The 21221-nt window shown below is 42.8% G+C and overlaps 1 protein-coding gene across 2 annotated transcripts in view; it reads right to left on the reverse strand.

Moving 5' to 3' along the window:
* LOC120989445 (calcium/calmodulin-dependent protein kinase type IV-like) overlaps positions 1-20720 on the reverse strand; it is a 50979-nt gene extending 30259 nt beyond the window's left edge. For both annotated transcript variants that reach the window (XM_040417551.1, XM_040417552.1), the window contains exons 1-4: positions 20546-20720; positions 19342-19448; positions 12625-12703; positions 5067-5129 (exon numbers count right to left, since the gene is read on the reverse strand). In XM_040417551.1, coding sequence (XP_040273485.1) covers positions 5067-5129; positions 12625-12703; positions 19342-19448; positions 20546-20557 — 261 coding nt within the window. In that variant the 5' untranslated portion in view covers positions 20558-20720. The remainder of the gene's footprint in view (positions 1-5066; positions 5130-12624; positions 12704-19341; positions 19449-20545) is intronic.
* Positions 20721-21221: the final 501 nt, after the last annotated feature.

Genomic DNA, 21221 nt, shown 5'->3' on the forward strand with positions numbered 1-21221 from the left:
TGAGACAATCGACCAAAAAACAAAACAAACTATGGCTCAGAATATGGAGACACTAAAACATCATTTTTTTTGTTTCAAAAATGATATTATTGTGTAGAACTTACATAAATAAAACAAAAGTATACATATTAGGTATCGACCGGTTCTATAAAAATATCACATGACCTAACCCCTCAGATAAACACCGTAAAAAATAAAAACTGTGCTAAATAAACCATTTTTTGTCACCTTACATCACAAAAAGGGTAGTAGCAAGCGATCAAAAAGTCATATGCACCCCAAAATAGTGCCAATAAAACCGTCATCTCACCCCGCAAAAATCATACCCTACCCAAGGTAATCGCCCAAAAACTGAAAAAATTATGTCTCTTAGACTATGGAAACACTAAAACATGATTTTTTTTGCTTCAAAAATGAAATCATTGTGTAAAACTTACATAAATAAAAAGAAAGTATACATATTAGGTATCGCAGTGTCCGTAATAACTTGCTCTAAAAAATATCACATGACCTAACCCCTCAGGTGAATACCGTAAAAAAATTAAAAACGGTGTAAAAAAAGCCCTTTTTTGTCACCTTACATCACAAAAAGTGTAATAGCAAGCGATCAAAAAGTCACACGCACCCCAAAATAGTACCAATAAAACCGTCATCTCAGCCCACAAAAATCATACCCTACCCAGGGTAATCGCCCAAAAACTGAAAAAATTATGGCTCTCAGACTATGGAAAAACTAAAACATGATTTTTTTTGTTTCAAAAAAGAAATCATTGTGTAAAACTTACATAAATAAAAATAAAGTATACATATTAGGTATCGCCGCATCCGTGACAACCTAGTCTATAAAAATATCACATGATCTAATCTGTCAGATGAATGTTGTAAATAACAAAAAATAAAAACGGTGCCAAAACAGCTATTTCTTGTTACCTTGCCTCACAAAAAGTGTAATATAGAGCAACCAAAAATCATATGTACCCTAAACTAGTACCAACAATACTGCCACCCTATCCCGTAGTTTCTAAAATGAGGTCACTTTTTTGGAGTTTCTACTCTAGGGGTGCATCAGGGGGGCTTCAAATGGGACATGGTGTCAAAAAAACCAGTCCAGCAAAATCTGCCTTCCAAAAACTGTATGGCATTCCTTTCCTTCTGCGCCCTGCCGTGTGCCCGTTCAGCAGTTTACAACCACATATGGGGTGTTTCTGTAAACTACAGAATCAGGGCCATAAATATTTAGTTTGGTTTGGCTGTTAACCCTTGCTTTGTAACTGGAATTTTTTTTATTAAAATGGAAAATCTGCCAAAAAAGTGAAATTTTTAAATTGTATCTCTATATTTCATGAATTCTTGTGGAACACCTAAAGGGTTAACAAAGTTTGTAAAATCAGTTTTTAATACCTTGAGGGGTGTAGTTTCTAAAATAGGGTCATTTTTGGGTGGTTTCTATTATGTAAGCCTCGCAAAGTGACTTCAGACCTGAACGGGTCCCTAAAAATTGGGTTTTTGAAAATTTCTGAAAAATTTCAAGATTTGCTTCTAAACTTCTAAGCCTTCTAACGTCCCCAAAAAATAAAATATCATTCCCAAAATGATCCAAACATGAAGTAGACATATGGGGAATGTAAAGTAATAACTATTTTTGGAGGTTCTTACTATGTATTATAGAAGTAGAGAAATTGAAACTTCGAAATTTGCAATTTTTTACAAATTTTTTGCCATTTTACCAGTGTCATGAAGTACAATATGTGATGAAAAAACAATCTCAGAATGGCCTGGATAAGTCAAAGCGTTTTAAAGTTGTCACCACTTAAAGTGACACTGGTCAGATTTGCAAAAAATGGCCTGGTCCTAAGGTGAAATAAGGCTGTGTCCTTAAGAGGTTAATATCTTTATCAGCAAAATTGCATGCATGGGATAGGCATAAGGCCATTCTTCATATAAGATAGGGCCAGGGGCTATTCATAGTATTCAGTATATTGGGCAGACTAGATGGCTTTTATTGTCCAAAACTAGTAAAACAGTATAAATTTGATATTGCTGTAATAGTATTGACCCAAAGAATGATGTTAACCCCTTCACGACAGCTAGCACGTGTATAAACGTCATGGTAGCTCTCTAATCGCTGCAAAACTCTTGGATTAAAGCTTCTGCCCATGCACTGCCGCTGTCACGGACTGCATACAGTCCAGTAATGCCGGCAAGGGACCAATCAAAGTGGTCCCTTGCCGGAGATCTATCAAATTGGTTAGTTTGTGCAGACTAACCAATCAGATCGCGGCAGTGTAAAAGTGCCTGTTTCAGATTAGATGAGAGTATGTGCTCATCTCAGCAGAGTAGTATGTGCTCCGTACCCCCGATCTGTGGGCTGCATCTGTGCCCCCTGCATCGATCTGTGTGCGCGCCAGATCCCCCCCCCCGGTGTGCCCGGCCTCCAACCTTTTTGCCGGCCATGCGCTCTCCCTGCTGGTATCTGTGCCCGCCTGCCCCCATCCATGTCGTCTGCCCCCATGAGTGCATCCTGCCCCATCGGTGTCCCCATTCCTCACCTGTTTCCCCTTGTGAGGTCCCCCTGCTGTATGTGATGTGGCGGCTCTGTTCCTGAGCCGCCGCCATCAGCAGCGAGTGTCAGCTGTATGCTGACACTATGCTATAACCCCTTAGATGCCGTGGCAACGGCATCAATGGAGTTAATAGAGGGAGGGGGCTCCCTCTCTCAACCATCGGGCTGTCACGCTGCGATGGCAGTGGCCCGATGGTTGTCATGGAAACCGGACACTTTGCAAAGGTGTCCGGTGTTGCCATCTATCAGGAAACCTGATTGCAAAGTATAGTACATCCATCAGCCCTTCTGGATCTTCAAGATCCAAGTGGGACTTGAAAAAAAAGTGTGAAAATAATAAAAGTAAAAAAATAAATAAATGAACATGTAAATTAAAAATAAAATAAATTGCCTTTTCCTATATCCGTTCATTTATAATAGATAAAAAAATGAAATAAATAAATAAACTACACATATTAGGTATCACCGCGTTCGTAACAACCGGCTCTATAAATATATCACATGATCCACTCCGTCCGATAAACACCATAAAAAAAATTAAAAAATGTCAACTGTGTCAAAAAAAGCCATTTTTGGCACCTTACATCACAAAAAGTACAACACCAAGTGATCCCACAAAATGATACCAATAAAACCGTCACCTCATCCCACAAAGAATGAGCCCCTACATAAGAAAATCACTTAAAAAATAAAAAAAACTCTAGCTCTTAGAACATGGAGACACTAAAACATAATTTTTTTGTTTAAAATTATTGTGTAAAAGTGAAATAAATTTAAAAAAGTATACATATTTGTTATCGCTGCGTCTGTAACAACCAGCTCTATAAAAATATCACATGAGCTAAACCCTCAGCTGAACACTGTAAAAAATAAAAACAGTGCCAAAAAAAGCAATTTTTTGTTACCTTACATCACAAAAATTGCAGTACCAAGCAATCAAAAAGGCGTATGCCCCCCAAAATAGTACAAATCAAACCGGCACCTCATCCCACAAAAAAATTAACCCTACCTAAGACAATCAGTCAAAAAATAAAAAAGCTGTGGCTCTCAGACTATGAAGACACTAAAACATCATTTTTTTGTTTACAAAATTGTATTATTGTGTAAATCTTAAGTAAATAAGAAAAAGTACACATGTGGGGTGTTTCTGGAAACAGCAGAATCAGGGTAATAAAGATTGAGTTTTGTTTGGCTGTTAACCCTCGATGTGTTCAAGAAAAAATGGATTAAAATGGAAAATCTGCCAAAAAGTGAAATTTTGAAATTTCATCTCCATTTTCCTTTAATTCTTGTGGAACACCTAAAGGGTAAACAAAGTTTGTAAAATCAGTTTTGAGTAACTTGAGGGGTGTAGTTTCTGCAAAGGGGGTCATTTATGGGGGGGTTTGCACTATGTAAGCCCCACAAAGTGACTTCAGACCAAACTGGTCCTTAAAAAGTGGGTTTTGGAAATTCTTAAAAATTTAAAGAATTGCTTCTAAAATTCTAAGCGTTCTATCGTCCTAAAAAATTAAAATAACATTTACAAAATGATGCCAACATAAAGACATAATGTTAAGTAATAAATATTTTATGAGTTATCACTTTCTGTTTTTAAAGCAGAAATTTAGAAAATTGCAAATTTTTCAAAATTTTTTGGTAAATTTGGGATTTTTTCATAAATAAAGGTGAAATATATTGACTCAAATTTATGACTATATTGAAGTACAATGTGTCACGAGAAAACAATCTCAGAATGGTTTGGATAAGTAAAAGTATTTCAAAGTTAATAGCACATAAAATAGCCGCTGTCCTATCAGTACACACAAAACCTGTCCTAATCACACAGGAGGACAAGTTACTTCACCACAATGAGCCATAGTGCTACCTCATCCTCCTCTCTGCGTCTCAGGAATCATGATCCTGAATACAGGTGAATCTCTGTGGGAATGGAGATGAGGAGACATGAGAGGAGGGTGAGGTGTGGCTAATAAGCAGCAGTACTTGTATGCAGTCTCCATTACCACAGCCCCACATTACCACAGTCTGTCCTGTCAGTCTCTGTACTTCATGTCTCCTCATGAATTAAATTCCCCAGAGATTCAGCTAAAGTTCTTATCATCTGTATTCAGGATCATAATCCCTGACAAGTAGGGAGGAGGAGGAGGATGAGGCGCTCTTTACCTTAGTGTTGTAAAGTAACTTGTCCTCATATGTGATCAGGACAGGTTTTGGGTGAACTAATGGGACAACGGCCATTTTGTTTCCCCTGATGATTTCTTCCCAGACAAAACGAGCCATTATAAATAATGAAAGGTATTTGAGAATATATTTATAATAAAGTAATATTTAATTATTTTCATTTTCTTAATTCCCGGAGATCCCCTTTAATTATAGATAGGATCTATATTTGTTCAAATCAAATAATCATAAAATAAACATGAGCAAAAAAAAAAAAAGTACAAGCATGTACTCATCTGTATGAATGCTATAAACTTAATAGGTATTTGGAAAAGAAACTTACAATATTCGGGTGTGACAGGCGAAGCAACGCTCCAATTTCAGTTCTTACAATTTTTTTATCAATCTATAAAGTAAAAATATTTTCACTTTCATTTTTACACTGGTAAATATCCCATATAAACAGATTTGGTATTTTTTTTATAAATAGGCTCTAAAATGGCATCCAAGAACATACATCATTACAAACAGGATTACAATGACAGATATTACCTGTATATAGATAACACAAGATTCGCTATTCATAATAGGTGATTGCCAAAGCTTATCTATTCTTTCCTTGTACAATTAACTCCGCACAGGTCACAGAGCATGCCTAGAAAACTCCCATATAAATCAATGAGTGCCCTCCTGTTTATTGTGTCTATGGCCCATGTGGCTGCTGTAAAGTACAATATATCACTATATGCTGTTAGGAACAGCTCATGCAAAAGAGCTGCCCCAATATAGAAGTTCAGGAAATAGAATAAAAAATCTACAATCAGAGCATAAAAACATGTGTCGCTATCTGGGTTTAGCTGGAAGAAAAACAATTATAGGTGATGCATTCCCTGTAGGCCTCGTGCAAACAACTGTATGTATTTTGCAGTCCACAAAACATGGAATACGTCTGTGTTGCATCGTTTTTTTTTTCCCAGTCCCATTATTAACTTCAGTGGGTTTGGGGACGTGGGTTTGGGGACAGCATTTTGAAGCCAAGTATAAGTCATTTTCTGTCCTTTCGCGAAATGGACATATGAATGCGGAATCACAAGGATGCACAAAAACAGATGCAACACAGACATCACATGAACATTTTATTTTATATGTAATATTGGTATTTACACACGTGTACAAAATTGCTGGTACTCTTCCATTAAAAAAACCCCACACACAATAGTCACTGATGTGAAACTGAGAAAAGTAGTAATAAATAAAAAATTACTGAAAATCAGCTAATTGCTTTTAAATTGTGGTTTAACCCCTTCCCGACATCTGCAGTACATGTACGGCGCATCAGGGAGTGACTTCCGATGCTTTGCCTGCCCGATGCTTAGCCAGCGGCAGGGGTCTGGCTTTTCCTGACAGCCGAGCCCCTGCTGTATACGCTGGCATTGGTAAATACACTGATACTGGTTCTTTAACCATCTCTATGCAGCGGTCAGCACTGACCGTGGCATGTACGTGGTTTGTGGGGGGAGGGAGCTGCGGTGATGGGGACTTAATGGCTGAGAAGGAAGCCCAATGCCTTCCGCAGGCATCTGAGCCTGCCTTTTATGGAAGCCTGTAAGATTGAGCCCTCTGTGTCCTGAAGGGGTTAAAAGAATCATTTAAAAAATAAACTAATGAAACTGGCAAAAGTGATGGTACCACTAGAAAAGACTGGAAATAATTTCACCATAGAGACATGTTAAGCTAAGGCAGTGCTTCTCAATTATTTTCTGTCATGCCCCCCCTAGGAAGAAGAAAACATTTCACGCGCGACTGTAAATAGTATCATTTGTCTATAAAATTGTTATAAGTACACCTCTGCATAACACTGTATCCTTAACGTATAAGAGAATAAAAAAAAAGAAATGTGGATCGGACACACACTTATGGGGGGGATCTGTGGATGACACACACTTATGGGGGGGATCTGTGGATGACACACACTTATGGGGGGGGGATCTGTGGATGACACACACTTATGGGGGGGATCTGTGGATGACACACACTTATGGGGGGGGATCTGTGGATGACACACACTTATGGGGGGGGGATCTGTGGATGACACACACTTATGGGGGGGGGATCTGTGGATGACACACACTTATGGGGGGGGGATCTGTGGATGACACACACTTATGGGGGGGATCTGTGGATGACACACACTTATGGGGGGGATCTGTGGATGACACACACTTATGGGGGGGATCTGTGGATGACACACACTTATGGGGGGGATCTGTGGATGACACACACTTATGGGGGGGGATCTGTGGATGACACACACTTATGGGGGGGATCTGTGGATGACGGACACTTATGGGGGGGGATCTGTGGATGACGGACACTTATGGGGGGGATCTGTGGATGACGGACACTTATGGGGGGGATCTGTGGATGACGGACACTTATGGGGGGGATCTGTGGATGACGGACACTTATGGGGGGGATCTGTGGATGACGGACACTTATGGGGGGGATCTGTGGATGACGGACACTTATGGGGGGGATCTGTGGATGACGGACACTTATGGGGGGGATCTGTGGATGACGGACACTTATGGGGGTATCTGTGGATGACGGACACTTATGGGGGGATCTGTGGATGATGGACACTTATGGGGGGGGATCTGTGGCTGGCACTGTTATATATGTGCCATCCACAGACCCCCCACCCCATAACAGTGCCATCCACAGTGCCCCCCCAGCCCATAACAGTGCCATCCACAGACCCCCAGCCCTTAACTGTGCCATCCACCGATTCCGTGTGCCCGCCGCCGCCATTTAAAGTTATTATACATGCCCCCCTCACTCCTAATAGTACCGTATATCTCCTGTATAATGCCGGCAGGCGGGCCGGGCGGCGCGTCCCTCAGTGACGTCACTTGTCTGCGTCGCCTGCTTCATTCATAAAGTAGGCGGCGCAGGCACGTGACATCACTGAGGGACGCGCCTGCCTGCCGGCATTAAACAGAAGAAATTCGCACACCCCAAAGGCCGGCCCTGAACGAGCCCCCCTTCACGGAGCCTGGCGCCCGCCCCACTATTTGAGAAACACTGAGCTATGGTGTGTCCTGTTATTAGCATCACAGGTTTCTTTAAACTTGTACTCAGTCGGTCTGCCTATTTAAGCCTCATTCACACGTCAGTGTTTCACGGATGTGCGCTGTACGTGTTCTCCAAGGACAGGACACGTCTTTATTCATTTTAATGTGTGTATTCACACATCAGTGTTTTAGCACGGTCCGTGGGTGAGTGTTTTTGGCACGGATACATGCTCTATTTTGTCTGTGTTTGCAGATCCATCACGTCCATTATAGTCTAGGGTGCGTGAAAACCACGGATTCCATCCGTGTTGCATCCGTGTTGCATGGATCATTAAGAAGAGATTCTTTGAAAATTATTTTTCAGCTGTTCAGTGTCAGTGAAACACGGACAGCAAAAAACAGACACACGGACCCAACACGGGTCCTTCACGGATGCATCACTGACCACCTGGTCATGGATTTGAGCACGGACACGGATGTGTGAATGAGGCTTTAAACTAAAGGATGAAAAGTAGTCATTGTGATGTTTGGTATGATGGTGGGTACCACACTGAACATGGACAGCAGAAAGCTAAGGAGATTAGAAAGAAAATTATAGTTAAACATGGTAAAGGTAAAGGCTTTAAAACCGTCTCCAAACAGCTTGATGTTCCTGTTACTACAGTAAGGGGGGGACTCTCTGCTCTGCACTGATGAGGGGCAATCACCCCGAAACAGCTGTCTGCAGATGAGGTCCTGGCTTATATAATATCCAAGTCATGTCTCAAGGCTTATTTTAAGAGCTGAATATTGATTTATAGGATAGCTGCCATACATCTGGGGGCATTAGAGGCAGAGTTTGTTAAGAGCTCATTTGTGTTACTACAGTACTTGCACATATTATTCAGGGTCTGAAACCAACATCCCTGGATGTGACTGCAAGAGGAAATATGATGATGTATTGAAGAGACGGATAATACGAATGGTAACCTAAGAACCCAGAACAACTTCTAAAGAGATTAGAGGTGAACTCGAAGGTCAAGGTACATCACTGTCAGATTGCACCATCCATCACTATCTTAGCCAAAGTGGATTTAAAGGGGCTGTCCACGCTTTTTCTATTGATGACTTATCTTCAGGATGTACTGTGCGCACCCTCTCCTCAAACAGCTGATTGGTGGGGATGCCGGGTGTCGGACCCCTGCTGATCTGATATTGATGACCAATCCTGAGGATAGGTCATCAATAGAAAAAGCCTGGACAACCCCTTTAACCCCTTAAGGACCCATGATGTAGCTGTACGTCATGGGTCCGATCCCTAAACATGGCACCCGCTCGCGCGTGCAGCAGGCGCCTTAGCCGCGGGGTCTCTGCTATTTTAAATAGCAGAAACCCACGGCACATGTATGCGATCAGCCATAAGGCTGATCGCATACATCTTACCTTTCATATGCCATGGTCAAATGTGACCACGGCATCTGCGCAGACGGGAACCGGAAGTCGCTCGCTTCCGGTCCGCTAACAGCGTTCCCCGGCTGAGATCGGGGGACCTGTTACTACGATCTAATTGACCGAAGCCCCAAGCCAGCTTCCGAGTCAATTAGATGTATATATCAATACAGGCCACTAGGTGGCAGCCTTGTACTGATATACTGCAAATTAAAGGGTTTCTGTCACCCCATTAAACAGTTTTTTTTTTTTCATTAATAATAATCCCTATAGTGCGATCTCTTGATACATAATAAAATTAATCATTTTGATTCAGTAGATTTAGCTAAAAAACGATTTTTAAAATATGCTAATTACCTTGCTACCAGCAAGTAGGGCGGCTACTTGCTGGTAGCAGCCGCATCCTCCGTTCGTAATAACGCCCCCTCGGCATGCTGATTGACAGGGCCAGGGAAGGGACGCCGGCGTCTTCTCTTCCGGCTGTATGCGATGACGTCATCGACGCAGGCGCATTGAGGATGGAGCGGTCGAGCGAGCGGCCGCCTCTCAGTGCGCCTGCGCCGATTGAAGCCAGGTACGGCGCAGGCGCGAGATTTCGAATTCGAACAGCGCCAGCAGAGAAGGATTCCCTTCCCTGGCCCTGTCAATCAGCATGCCGAGGGGGCGTTATTACGAACGGAGGATGCGGCAGCTACCAGCAAGTAGCCGCCCTACTTGCTGGTAGCAAGGTAATTAGCATATTTTAAAAATAGTTTTTTAGCTAAATCTACTGAATCAAAATGATTAATTTTATTATGTATCAAGAGATCGCACTATAGGGATTATTATTAATGAAAAAAAAAAAAAAAAACTGTTTAATGGGGTGACAGAAACCCTTTAAGTCTTCAATGATGGCTATTTAGCCATCACTGAATACTATGGGCAATCGAATGATTGACAGTTATTGTCACCCAAGGTGACTTGTCACCCAAGTGATTTTTTGTCACTTCAACTACCCAATATTTTTTTTAATAAAAAGTGATCAAAAAGTTGCACACACTTAAAATTGGTATCACTGAAAAGAACAGATCGTCACACAAAAAAATTAGCCCTCACTCAGCCCCGTACACAAAGCTACAAAAAAGTTATAGGGGTCAGAATATGGTTATGAAAAAAAAATGTTTTTTTCCTCAAAGGTTTAAAAAAAAAAATTCTGTATTAAAACGCAAGAAAAATTATTCAAGTGTGGTATCGTTGGAACCGTACTGACCTGGAGAATGAAGATAACAGGTCAAGTTTACCTCAGTGTACAGTGTAAAAAAATTAAAATAAAAAACCTTTATTAGAATTGCGTTTTTTCCCAATTCTACCCCATTTGGAAAAAAAAAAATCCCGCTCCCTACTACATGGTATGCAACCGTGCAATGGTGCCATTAGAAAGTAGAACCTGTCTTGCAAAAAATAAGCCCTCATAAGGCTATGGGAATGGAAAAATAAAAAGGTTAGGACTATGAGAAGGCAGGGAGTGAAAAACGAAAACGCAAAAATGGAAAATCCCAGGGTCCTGAAGGGGTTAATGGAAGAGGACTGAGGAGGAAACCACTATTGAAAGAAAATCATAAAAAAACAAGACCAGAATTTGCCAAACTGCATATTGACAAGCCACAAAGCCTCTGGGAGAATGCCTTTTGGACAGATGAAACAAAAGTTGAGCTTTTAGCCAAGTGAGCTCTATGTTCACAGACATAATAATGAAGCATACAAAGAAAAGAAAATTGGAGGTAATTTATTAAGACCAGTGTTTTATACGCTGGTCTTAATATACCCTGCGCTGGATCCGCCAAAGTTATGAAGTGGTGCTGGCCTCTAAATAACTTCGACATAGCTTCCTTGCTGGCGTAGATTTAGAACATTTTCTACGCCTAAGGCCTCATGCACACGACCGTTTTTTTTTTGCGGTCGCAAAAACGGGTTCCGATTTTCCGTGATCAGTGACCGTTTTTTCGTCCATGGGTCTTCCTTGATTCTTGGAGGATCCACAGACATGAAAATAAAGTCGTTTTGGTGTCCGCCTGGCCGTGCGGAGCCAAACGGATCCGTCCTGAATTACAATGCAAGTCAATGGGGACGGATCCGTTTGACGTTGACACAATATGGTGCAATTTCAAACGGATCTGTCCCCCATTGACTTTCAATGTAAAGTCAGGAGTTAATATACCATAGGATCGGAGTTTTCTCCAATCCGATGGTATATTTTAACTTGAAGCGTCCCCATCACCATGGGAACGCCTCTATGTTAGAATATACCATCGGATTTGAGTTACATCGTGAAACTCAGATCCGACAGTATATTCTAACACAGAGGCGTTCCCATAGTGATGGGGATGCTTCTAGTTAGAATATACTACGAACTGTGTACATGTCTGCCCCTGCTGCCTGGCAGCACCCGATCTCTTACAGGGGGCTATGATATGCACAATTAACCCCTCAGGTGCAGCACCTGAGGGGTTAATTGTGCGGATCCCAGCCCCCTGTAAGAGATCGGGTGCTGCCAGGCAGCAGGGGGCAGTCATGTACACAGTTCGTAGTATATTCTAACTAGAAGCGTCCCCATCACTATGGGAACGCCTCTGTGTTAGAATATACTGTCGGATACGAGTTTTCACAAAGTGAAAACTCATCTCTGAAAAAAGTTTTTCTGCAGACGGTTCTTCGGATCAGTCTGTATGAAAGTAACCTACGGCCACGGATCACGGACGCGGATGCCAATATTGTGTGCATCAGTGTTCTTTCACGGACCCATTGACTTGAATGGGTCCGTGAATTGTTGTCCGTCAAAAAATAGGACAGGTCATATTTTTTGGACGGACAGGAAACACGGATCACGGATGCGGCTGGAAAACGGTGCATTTTCCGATTTTTCCACAGACCCATTGAAAGTCAATGGGTCCGCGAAAAAAAACGGAAAACGGCACAACGGCCACGGATGCACACAACGGTCGTGTGCATGAGGCCTAAAACAGGTGATGAATGAGACGGGTCTGCTGGTACTCCCCCTTCTCCACCAGTGACCACTGTGGGTTTTTCTTTCTTTAACAGATGGGTACCATCAATTTTGTCCACGTGTGTATACTTTATGTGTAACACCTTGCACCACTAATATATAATACACACTGGGTTGTATGGAAATAAACTGCCAGTGGCCCCAAGGCAATACCTGACCATCTGGTATCATAGGTGAATGTACTACTGGACACAAATTTGGGGCCTGTCATAGCTGGATTGCTTGATGGTGGACACCTGATGCTTGAGATATGACCCTAAAATATCCAATGAAGAAGCGCACTGCATCCCCCAATTTACATGCATCTTTATGTATTCATGTTTCAGATTTTACAGCTGCAAAACATTAATACTTACTGTCTTTTTCATTGTTTTTGCAGCATACGACTTTTGTGTTCCTTTTTCCTCACATTTAAAAACTGTAGAGGTCGCTCCACTGCACACAAAAGATGTTATATAAATAATTGTTTCATATACTATAAATTCACAGGCAAATAGTCTTATTACTCAAAAAAGAGTTTCAGGTCATAAGAGGTAAAAGAGTTTTCTGGTTACATTTCCACAAGATAGGAGATAACTATTAGATTTGTGGGTGCTCAAGTGCTGGGACTTCCGCTGATAATAACGGGGTCCCTGTACCCTGCAGGGACCCCTGAAATGAATGGAGTGTAAAGTCGAGAATGCACACTGCACAAATAGCCGAGCACTTGTACTTGGCTGTATCCGGCACTCCCCAAAAGCTGAAAGGAGCAGCAGTGCGAGGTCTCAGCATTTCCACTACTTTTAGTAGTGGTTGTGCCTGGTATTGCAGCTCAGTCTAAGACTCCATTCACACGTCCGTGGTGTGTTGCGGACCCGCAAATTGCAGATCCGCAACACACCCGCCAGGCACCCCTATAGAAATGCCTATTCTTGTCCGCAGCTGTGGACAAGAATAGGACATGTTCTATCTTTTGCGGAGCTGCGGACCGGAAGATCGGGGCCGCGCTCCGCAAATGCGGACAGCACACTGTGTGCTGTCCGCATTCATTCCGTCCCTATAGAGAATGAATGGGTCCACACCCGCACAATTTTGTGGAACGGATACGGACCCATTTGCGGACGTGTGAATGGAGCCTTAAAGAGAACCTGTCACCGGGATTTTGTGTATAGAGCTGAGGACATGGGCTGCTAGATGGCCACTAGCACATCTGCAATACCCAGCCCCCATAGCTCTATGTGCTTTTATTGTGTTAAAAAACCGTTTTGATCCATATGCAAATGAACCTGATATGAGTCCTGTATCCGGAGATGAGTCCAGCGGAAAGGAGCCCAGCACCGCCCCGCGTCCTCCGAATCTCCTCCTTGCTGGCGTCACAGAGCTGGAGCGCCAAAATGTTGCGATGCGCGAGCTAGCGCATGCGCAGTGTCGGCATCATGTTCATTCCCTGTGCTGGCATCAGCACAGGGAACGAACTACGCATGCGCTAGCTCGCGCATCGCGAGATTTCAGCGCTCCAGCTCTGTGACGTCAGCCAGCAAGGAGGAGATTCGGAGGACGCGGGGCGGTGCTGGGCTCCTTTCCGCTTGACTCATCTCCGGACACAGGACACATATCAGGTTCATTTGCATATGGATCAAAACATTTTTTTTAACACAATAAAAGCACACAGAGCTATGGGGACTGGGTACTGCAGATGTGCTAGCGGCCATCTAGCAGCCCATGTCCCCAGCTCTATGCACAAAATCCTGGTGACAGGTTCCCTTTAAGGTATAGAAAACTGCAACACCAGGCACACATGCTGTTAAAAGTATGGAACTGTGACTATTACCAGTGAATGCTGGTGATGGTGAAGGCAGCAACCCTTTCAAACCACTGATCAACAAGGAAGTCAAGAGTCAGACCGGCACTGATCTAATATTGATGGCCTCTGCTAAGGATGGGCCATTGGTTTTACTCCTGAGATAGCTCTATTTCTGACAGTCCCATAAACTGAATGGTATGGTGGTCAACCATGCATGTGCACTACTGCTCCCTTTACATGGGGAATCAGAACTCTCCATTATTGTTAACGATGAGGATTCCAGTTGTCAGACAGTCGAATCCCATGGTTAGGGGATGAGTTTTTGTGGGAGTAAACCCATGTGTCCACACTTCATGCTGCTATTGGGAGAAGATGGGTCAGGACCTTGTTCATGGCCCTGTTTTACTTAGGTAACAAAAGGGTGCTTAAGCGTTATCTGCTATATAGTTGGGCAGCAGTGGTGACAATGACATCGGAAAGCATCTTTTTTTTAAAGGGGGCCTATACCCATGAAATGCAATGTAAGCTATATGCACCATGTTATAGAGCAAGTTAAGCTGATCAGATGGATATATAGTTTTATGGGAAAAGATTCTGTAGAATTTGTAATTTATACATTTATATTCCTGCTCATTTTAGGGAAATGTGATTGACAGCCTTCCCTCTATGACCATGTATACAGAGATAGCGGTCAGTGACTGATAGGATAGTCTCCTCACAAAACTATACATCAGCTCCTCCTGATCTATAACATGCTGCCTTCAGCTCACAAACCATGTTCAAAGTGACAGGTTCTCTTTAAATATTTTTTGCCAGGACCCCTAAAAGCACCCTTAACCTAAACCCCTGATGGCAACCCTAGGAGCAATAATTTACCAAATTGCTTCAGAGGGTAACCCTCCTCTTTAACCAGGAACACTTACATTTAGTGAAGCAGCTTTGTGTACTATGTCTGACACTGCAGCCTATTTGGATCTATCCATAGAATATTGAAGAGGACCCAGAACCTCTCCTGACATGTCTCTTTTAGTAACCACTTGCATTCCTCATGTAATAACAATTCTGGAGCATCTATTCTTATGGCTCTGTCATGAACCAGTGGGTGTCAACCGAGGCAGCTGTTCCAGGCGGACCAGGAGGTATCTGAGAAAGGTATCAGAGGTACAGGCGTTGTCAGCAGGCTTGGTCGTTTCCAGGAGCAACCGTGCAGGACTGAAGGATGAGGCAGAGGTCAGATAATCCGAGTCGGCAACAGGAGAGTCAAGTCAAGCAGGCAGGGATCAAACGGCTAGCAGAATCCAGGAACACAAGTACGGGTCAGGAACACAAGCGGATATCAGGAACCTTAGCAGGACACAAGCAGCTTGACACTGAGGCATCTGGGAAGGGGGCTGAGCCACTTATATATGTGCATGAGGGCTAGGATTGGTCAGCGAGGTCACATGACCTAACCCATAAAGCCCAGGAAGTAACGCGTGCCGGCCCTTAAGGAAGTGCTGCAGGAAACAAGCAGCAAGCATGCTGTGGCCAGGGCTGAGAGGAAACTGTGGAGCGGATCCCAGAACAACAGTACCTACACAGACAGAGCCTAGGACTGCAGCAGTGAATGGGAAGCACTGGCCGCTGAACAGCCCGGGACCGCGGCTGTAAGAAGGGGAACAGTGGCGCACAGCAGCCGCTGTTACAGGCTCTTTGTTGTACCATTCATTTATTACTCCTTCTAGAATGAATTGATAGCAATTTGCAATGAAGGTCCAGTTTGGTGTAACCAGTTGGGGGTATGTCCCTACACAGTGTGACACTGGCTGCACTGATTAGTTAATGTCAGACTGCAGGGACACCCGCCCAACTGGTAACACCCATCTGAACCTTCATTGCAAACTGCTAGTAATTCATTCATAACTTCTAGCAGGAATAATAAATGAATGGTACAACATAGGTCATAAGAACAGATGCTCCAGAATTGTTATTACATGAGAAATGCAAGTGGAATAATAAATATTTGGTGCATCATAGAATCATAAGAATAGATGTTGCAGAATTGTTCTTACATTAAGGGCTCGTTCACACGACCGTTTGGATTTTTCAGTGTTTTGCGGACTGTTTTTCACTGATCCGTTGTTCCGTTTTTTGTTTCCATTGTGTTTCCGTTTCTGTTCCGTTTTTCCGTATGGCATATACGGTATACAGTAATTACATAGAAAAAATTGGGCTGGGCATAAAATTTTCAATAGATGGTTCCGCAAAAACGGAACGGATACGGAAGACATACGGATGCATTTCCGTATGTGTTCCTTTTTTTTGCGGACCCATTGACTTGAATGGAGCCAAGCACCGTGATTTGCGGACAATAATAGGACAAGACTCAAAATGTAGTGGAACGGAAATGCGGGCATACAGAAACGGAATGCTCACGGAGTACATTCCGTTTTTTTTGCGGACCCATAGAAATGAATGGTTCCGTATACGGACCGTATACGGAACGCAAAAAACGTTCGTGTGAACGAGCCCTAAGGATTTAAGAAGTTACTAAAACAGATATGTCAGGAGAGGTTACTGGTCACCATGAAAATGAAGGCAGCATGTTATAGAGCAGGAGGAATTGAGCAGAGCGATATATAATTTTATGGGAAAATATTTAGTATAACCTGTATTTCATTCATTTACATTCCTGCTCATTTTGGCCTTTAAAGTTGAGGCGGTCCTATCAGTGACTGACAACTATCTCTGTATACACAGTCATAGAGGGACAGCTGTCAATCACTGATAGGACCGCCTTTTTGACTAATTCAGAATGAGCAGGAATTTAAGTTAATGAAATTCCCATAAAACTACGCATCAGTCTGCTCAGCTCCTCCTGCTCTATAACATACTGCCTACAGCACAGACACCATGTTCACCCTGACAGGTTCCCTGTAAGAGGAGATGATCTCTGCTCAGTGGCAGATGCTGAGGGATTGAACACACAGATCTGGCAAACATGATTATTCATGTCTCTGGGGCATTCTGTCGAAACTCCAGGTCCTACAATTAATGAAGCTTTCCAGGAGTTGAAGATGAATTTTCTGTTCCATTTTATATTTGATGATTGTATCAGGCTCTTTACTACCCTGTTTCCCCGAAAATAAGACAGTGTCTTATATTAATTTTTGCTCCAAAAGATGCGCTAGGTCTTATTTTCAGGGGATGTCTTCTTTTTCCATGAAGAAAAATACGGTAGACATTTATTGTTGAAAAAAAAAAAGGAAATCAGGGTGGGGAGGGGGATCACTTAAAATGGCACAGGGTGATCAGAGAAGGGAATCAAAATGACACAGGGGTATCAGGGTGGGGAGGGGGATCACTTAAAATGACACAGGGGGATCAGAAGGGGGAATCAAAATGGTACAGGAGAATCAGAGGGGGGGGGGGGATTACTATAGCATTTTAGTACCCCCTTATAATCCTCCTGTGTCATTTTGATTCCCCCTTCTGATCCCCCTGTGTCATTTTAAATGATCCCCCTCCCCACCCTGATACCCCTGTGTCATTTTGATTCCCTTCTCTGATCACCCTGTGTCATTTTGATATCCCCCTCTGAACACCCTGTGTCATTTTAAATGATCCCCCTCCCCACCCTGATACCCCTGTGTCATTTTGATTCCCCCCTCTGACAACCCCGTGTCATTTTAATTACCGTTTTTAGTCTCCCTCCCCCATCTTCACCAGACATCCCCCACCTTCCATCAGATATTCCCCCCCTACCTGTCACCCCGTCCCCTGTGTGTCCGTGCCAGCCAAGTTGTGAAACTCCATCAGGGCAGAGCGAGCAGCGGCGGAAGAAGGCGGCAGCTTGTCCTGGCGGCGGCTGTGGCCAATCAGTGAGCTCCTTACATTCTGGGGTGGCTTGCTTTATAATCGGGGAGTCATTATGTTCGGCGGATGCTTTATAATCGGGGAGGCCTTATTTTCGGGGGGATGCTTTATTATCGGGGAGGCCTTATATTACAGCGATAGGCAAAACTAGAGGTAGGTCTTATTTTCGGGGGATGTCTTATTTTCGGGGAAACAGGGTAGATACAATCAAGTTACTTAAGACCTGTTTTTGGATAACTGAATCTCCATAATGCATGATTTATTAATACATCATATTTTATGGTGTTGCACATCATGTTACTCATCTTCTGGTGTTTTTGATGTTCCTAGTTATTAACCACACCTAGACTTCCACATAAATAGCATAATGACTTTAGTGTTGTGTTGGGTATCATATTGTTATTTGAGGCCATGTATCATGCCTATGACTGCAATGTCTGGAATATAGACTTTACATTTGTGCCTTAGTGCTAATGGTGTTTGGAATGGTATGATCAAAATACTCTGATGGGAATTGAACTAATGAGCTATATATGAAATAAACAAAAAAATATTTGAAAAGTTCTATAAGCCCGTAATCTGTATAATTGGCAGTGTGAGTTGGAAAACCGCACATCCTATTTAATAGAAGCAGATTCCTTGTTCAGGACCTTAATCTATTAGTATCTGACTTTGGATGACCCAACATGTATTACAAGGATAACACATTGATTTCAATTAGAACTGTGTAAGGCCTCATGCACACGACCGTATGTATTTTGCGGTCCGCCAAAAAACGGATCCGCAAAAAAAACGGATGACGCCTGTGTGCATTCCGTATTTTGCGGAGCGGAACAGCTGGCCCTTAATAGAACAGTCCCATCCTTGTCTGTATTTCTATTTTTTTGCGGAACGGAAATACGGACATGCGGAAATGGAATGCACAGGGAGTAACTTCCGTTTTTGAGGACCCAGTGGCCTCAGCGGTGTACAGCCAAGACTGCTAAAGCCTGATTGGTAGTCATATAGGGTATACGGCTATGTCATGGAGAAAGGAATGTCCAGAAACAGGTAGTCTTCTAAAACGTCCATTTATTGAAGTCCGTTAAAAATACAATTGATCGGTTGACACCGACAGAATGGTCTATGCGTTTTGAACCACCAGGTTTCCTACTCATGACCTGGTGGTTCGAAACGCATAGAATGTAATGGCGGTGCTTGGAACAGTGAGCGATTAACTGGTGAGTATGGAGACCTTCTAAATGTTGGCACATGTAGTTATTAGCATTATTGGGGGACTTTTGAAATAAGTTTCACAACCCCTGTACTGTTGTTTTATTTGCCCCTTTGGCGGATTCTCTGTGGGCCTCTGTAGCCCTACCACAAGTACAATGTCAGGCAAAATGATAGCATTCAGAGATGTTAAAGTGACATCATGTTGGCACAGTTACAGTACCTTCCTAGTTCTTGTTTCAGTATATAGAAGTGTCCCAGTCCATTTTCTCTCTGAGATCCCTCTATCCAGTACATATCTTCTGGTTTACAGGTTGGCATCTTCTTGACCTGGTTCCAAATAAGTAAAGGGGTTGTCTCACTTCAGCAAATGGCATTTATCATGTAGAGAAATATAATAGAAGGCACTTACTAATGTATTGTTATTCTCCATATTGCTTCCTTTGCTTGCTGGATTCATTTTTCCATCGAATTATACACAGCTTGTTTCCATGGTTAGGACCACCGTGCTTGCACGCTATCGGAAAAAGCACTAGCCTACGAGCACTACCAAGGTCCCGGCTACCAAATAGGCTGGCGCTTTTTGCTATAGTGTACAAGCACGACCACCACTGATGGATTGTAGGGTGGTGGTAACCATGGAAACAAGCAGTGTATAATGTGATCGAAAAATAAATCCAGCCAGCAAAGGAGGGAATATGGATAATAACAATACATTAGTAAGTGCCTTGTATTAACTTTCACTACATGATAAGGTCTATTCACACGTCCATATTTCTGTCTTCGCATTCGTTCCCGCAAAATGCCGGACGCACATGGCCGGTATCTGTGTGTTGTCGATCCACAATTTGTGGACTGCAAAAAACATACAGTCGTCTGAATGGACCCTAAATGCTATTTGCTGAAGTGAGACAACCTCTATAAGGTACATGAAGCTTGTGGAGATAATTTATGTACATTGACAATCTGTCTTATTAAGTCTAAGCATCATATATGAAAGGTATGGTAACTGTATTTTTTAGGATAATTTCAATCATATACACTTCCATATTAGCATGGTTGATATTTTTTATTTACAAGGCATTGCCTTTGCTTGGTTTGGAGCACAGTGGTAAATACGATAGGCCACCGGTAGGGTAGATCTTGGCATTATATGATATAATCACAACCTCTTTTCAATCAATATGGGAAAAATAAAGCAGCTTGAATACAATAAGATATACATTTGTAACCAAAGGCCCCTATATGTATATTTATTCCAGTTCTAACTGGATTGTAGATGCTTTGCGGAGATTATGTTACATAACCTGTGCAGAATGGTGGGTATATAGCTCTTCTACATGGGGGTCACTGGCTGTCCCTGTGGTATGGTCTTCTGAGCAGGGAGTACATAGCATAGATGTGTTCCTGAGCTGAGTGACACTTACCTGCTTGTCCATTTTAATTCATGGCCACATACAGCTTTTCTTAAGCCTCTTGACTCCAGCGTCCTTCATCGCCATAATGTATTGAAGACATCTAATAAGCATTTCTTCATCCTCTGTTTCATGCACATAATTTATCTGATGACTGTATTCAGCGGTGCTTCTGTCATATCCACTTGTCACGGATTCCCCAGAGCTAATGGTGTTTTCATCATACATATGCATCTCCATCCCAACGCACCCTTTAGCTGCTCCTCCCTTTACTGTGGTACATTGGATTGAAGTTTTAAAGTTAAAAATTAAACTTTGGCTCCCTCTAGTGTATGCAGTTGGTGTGGCTGCAAGAACCTGTATGAGCTGCTTCACAGATTGTACACATGAGAAAATGAAATATGAAAATATTTTTATCAGAAAATGATATTCAGTGCTACCAAACATACAGGACTATACAGCACCACTGTCACAGTGCGGTTCACGGTTACGTTTTCCGTGTAGGCTGGCTGCATGGGCCCTTGCATAATGACTGTAGGCCGAAATCCTGTGCAGGCTGGTTGCTAGGGGCTGCATGCTGGCTGCGGGGTCTGTTGTGAACTGCCTGTGTATGGTTGCTCTCCCCTTCTCTGCGGTGTCACGGGAGGTTGTTTCCCCGTGAAGCTTCTTATTGTCTGTGGTACTGGGT

The sequence above is a fragment of the Bufo bufo genome, chromosome 2 (genome assembly GCF_905171765.1).
Source record: "Bufo bufo chromosome 2, aBufBuf1.1, whole genome shotgun sequence".
NCBI lineage: Eukaryota > Metazoa > Chordata > Amphibia > Anura > Bufonidae > Bufo > Bufo bufo.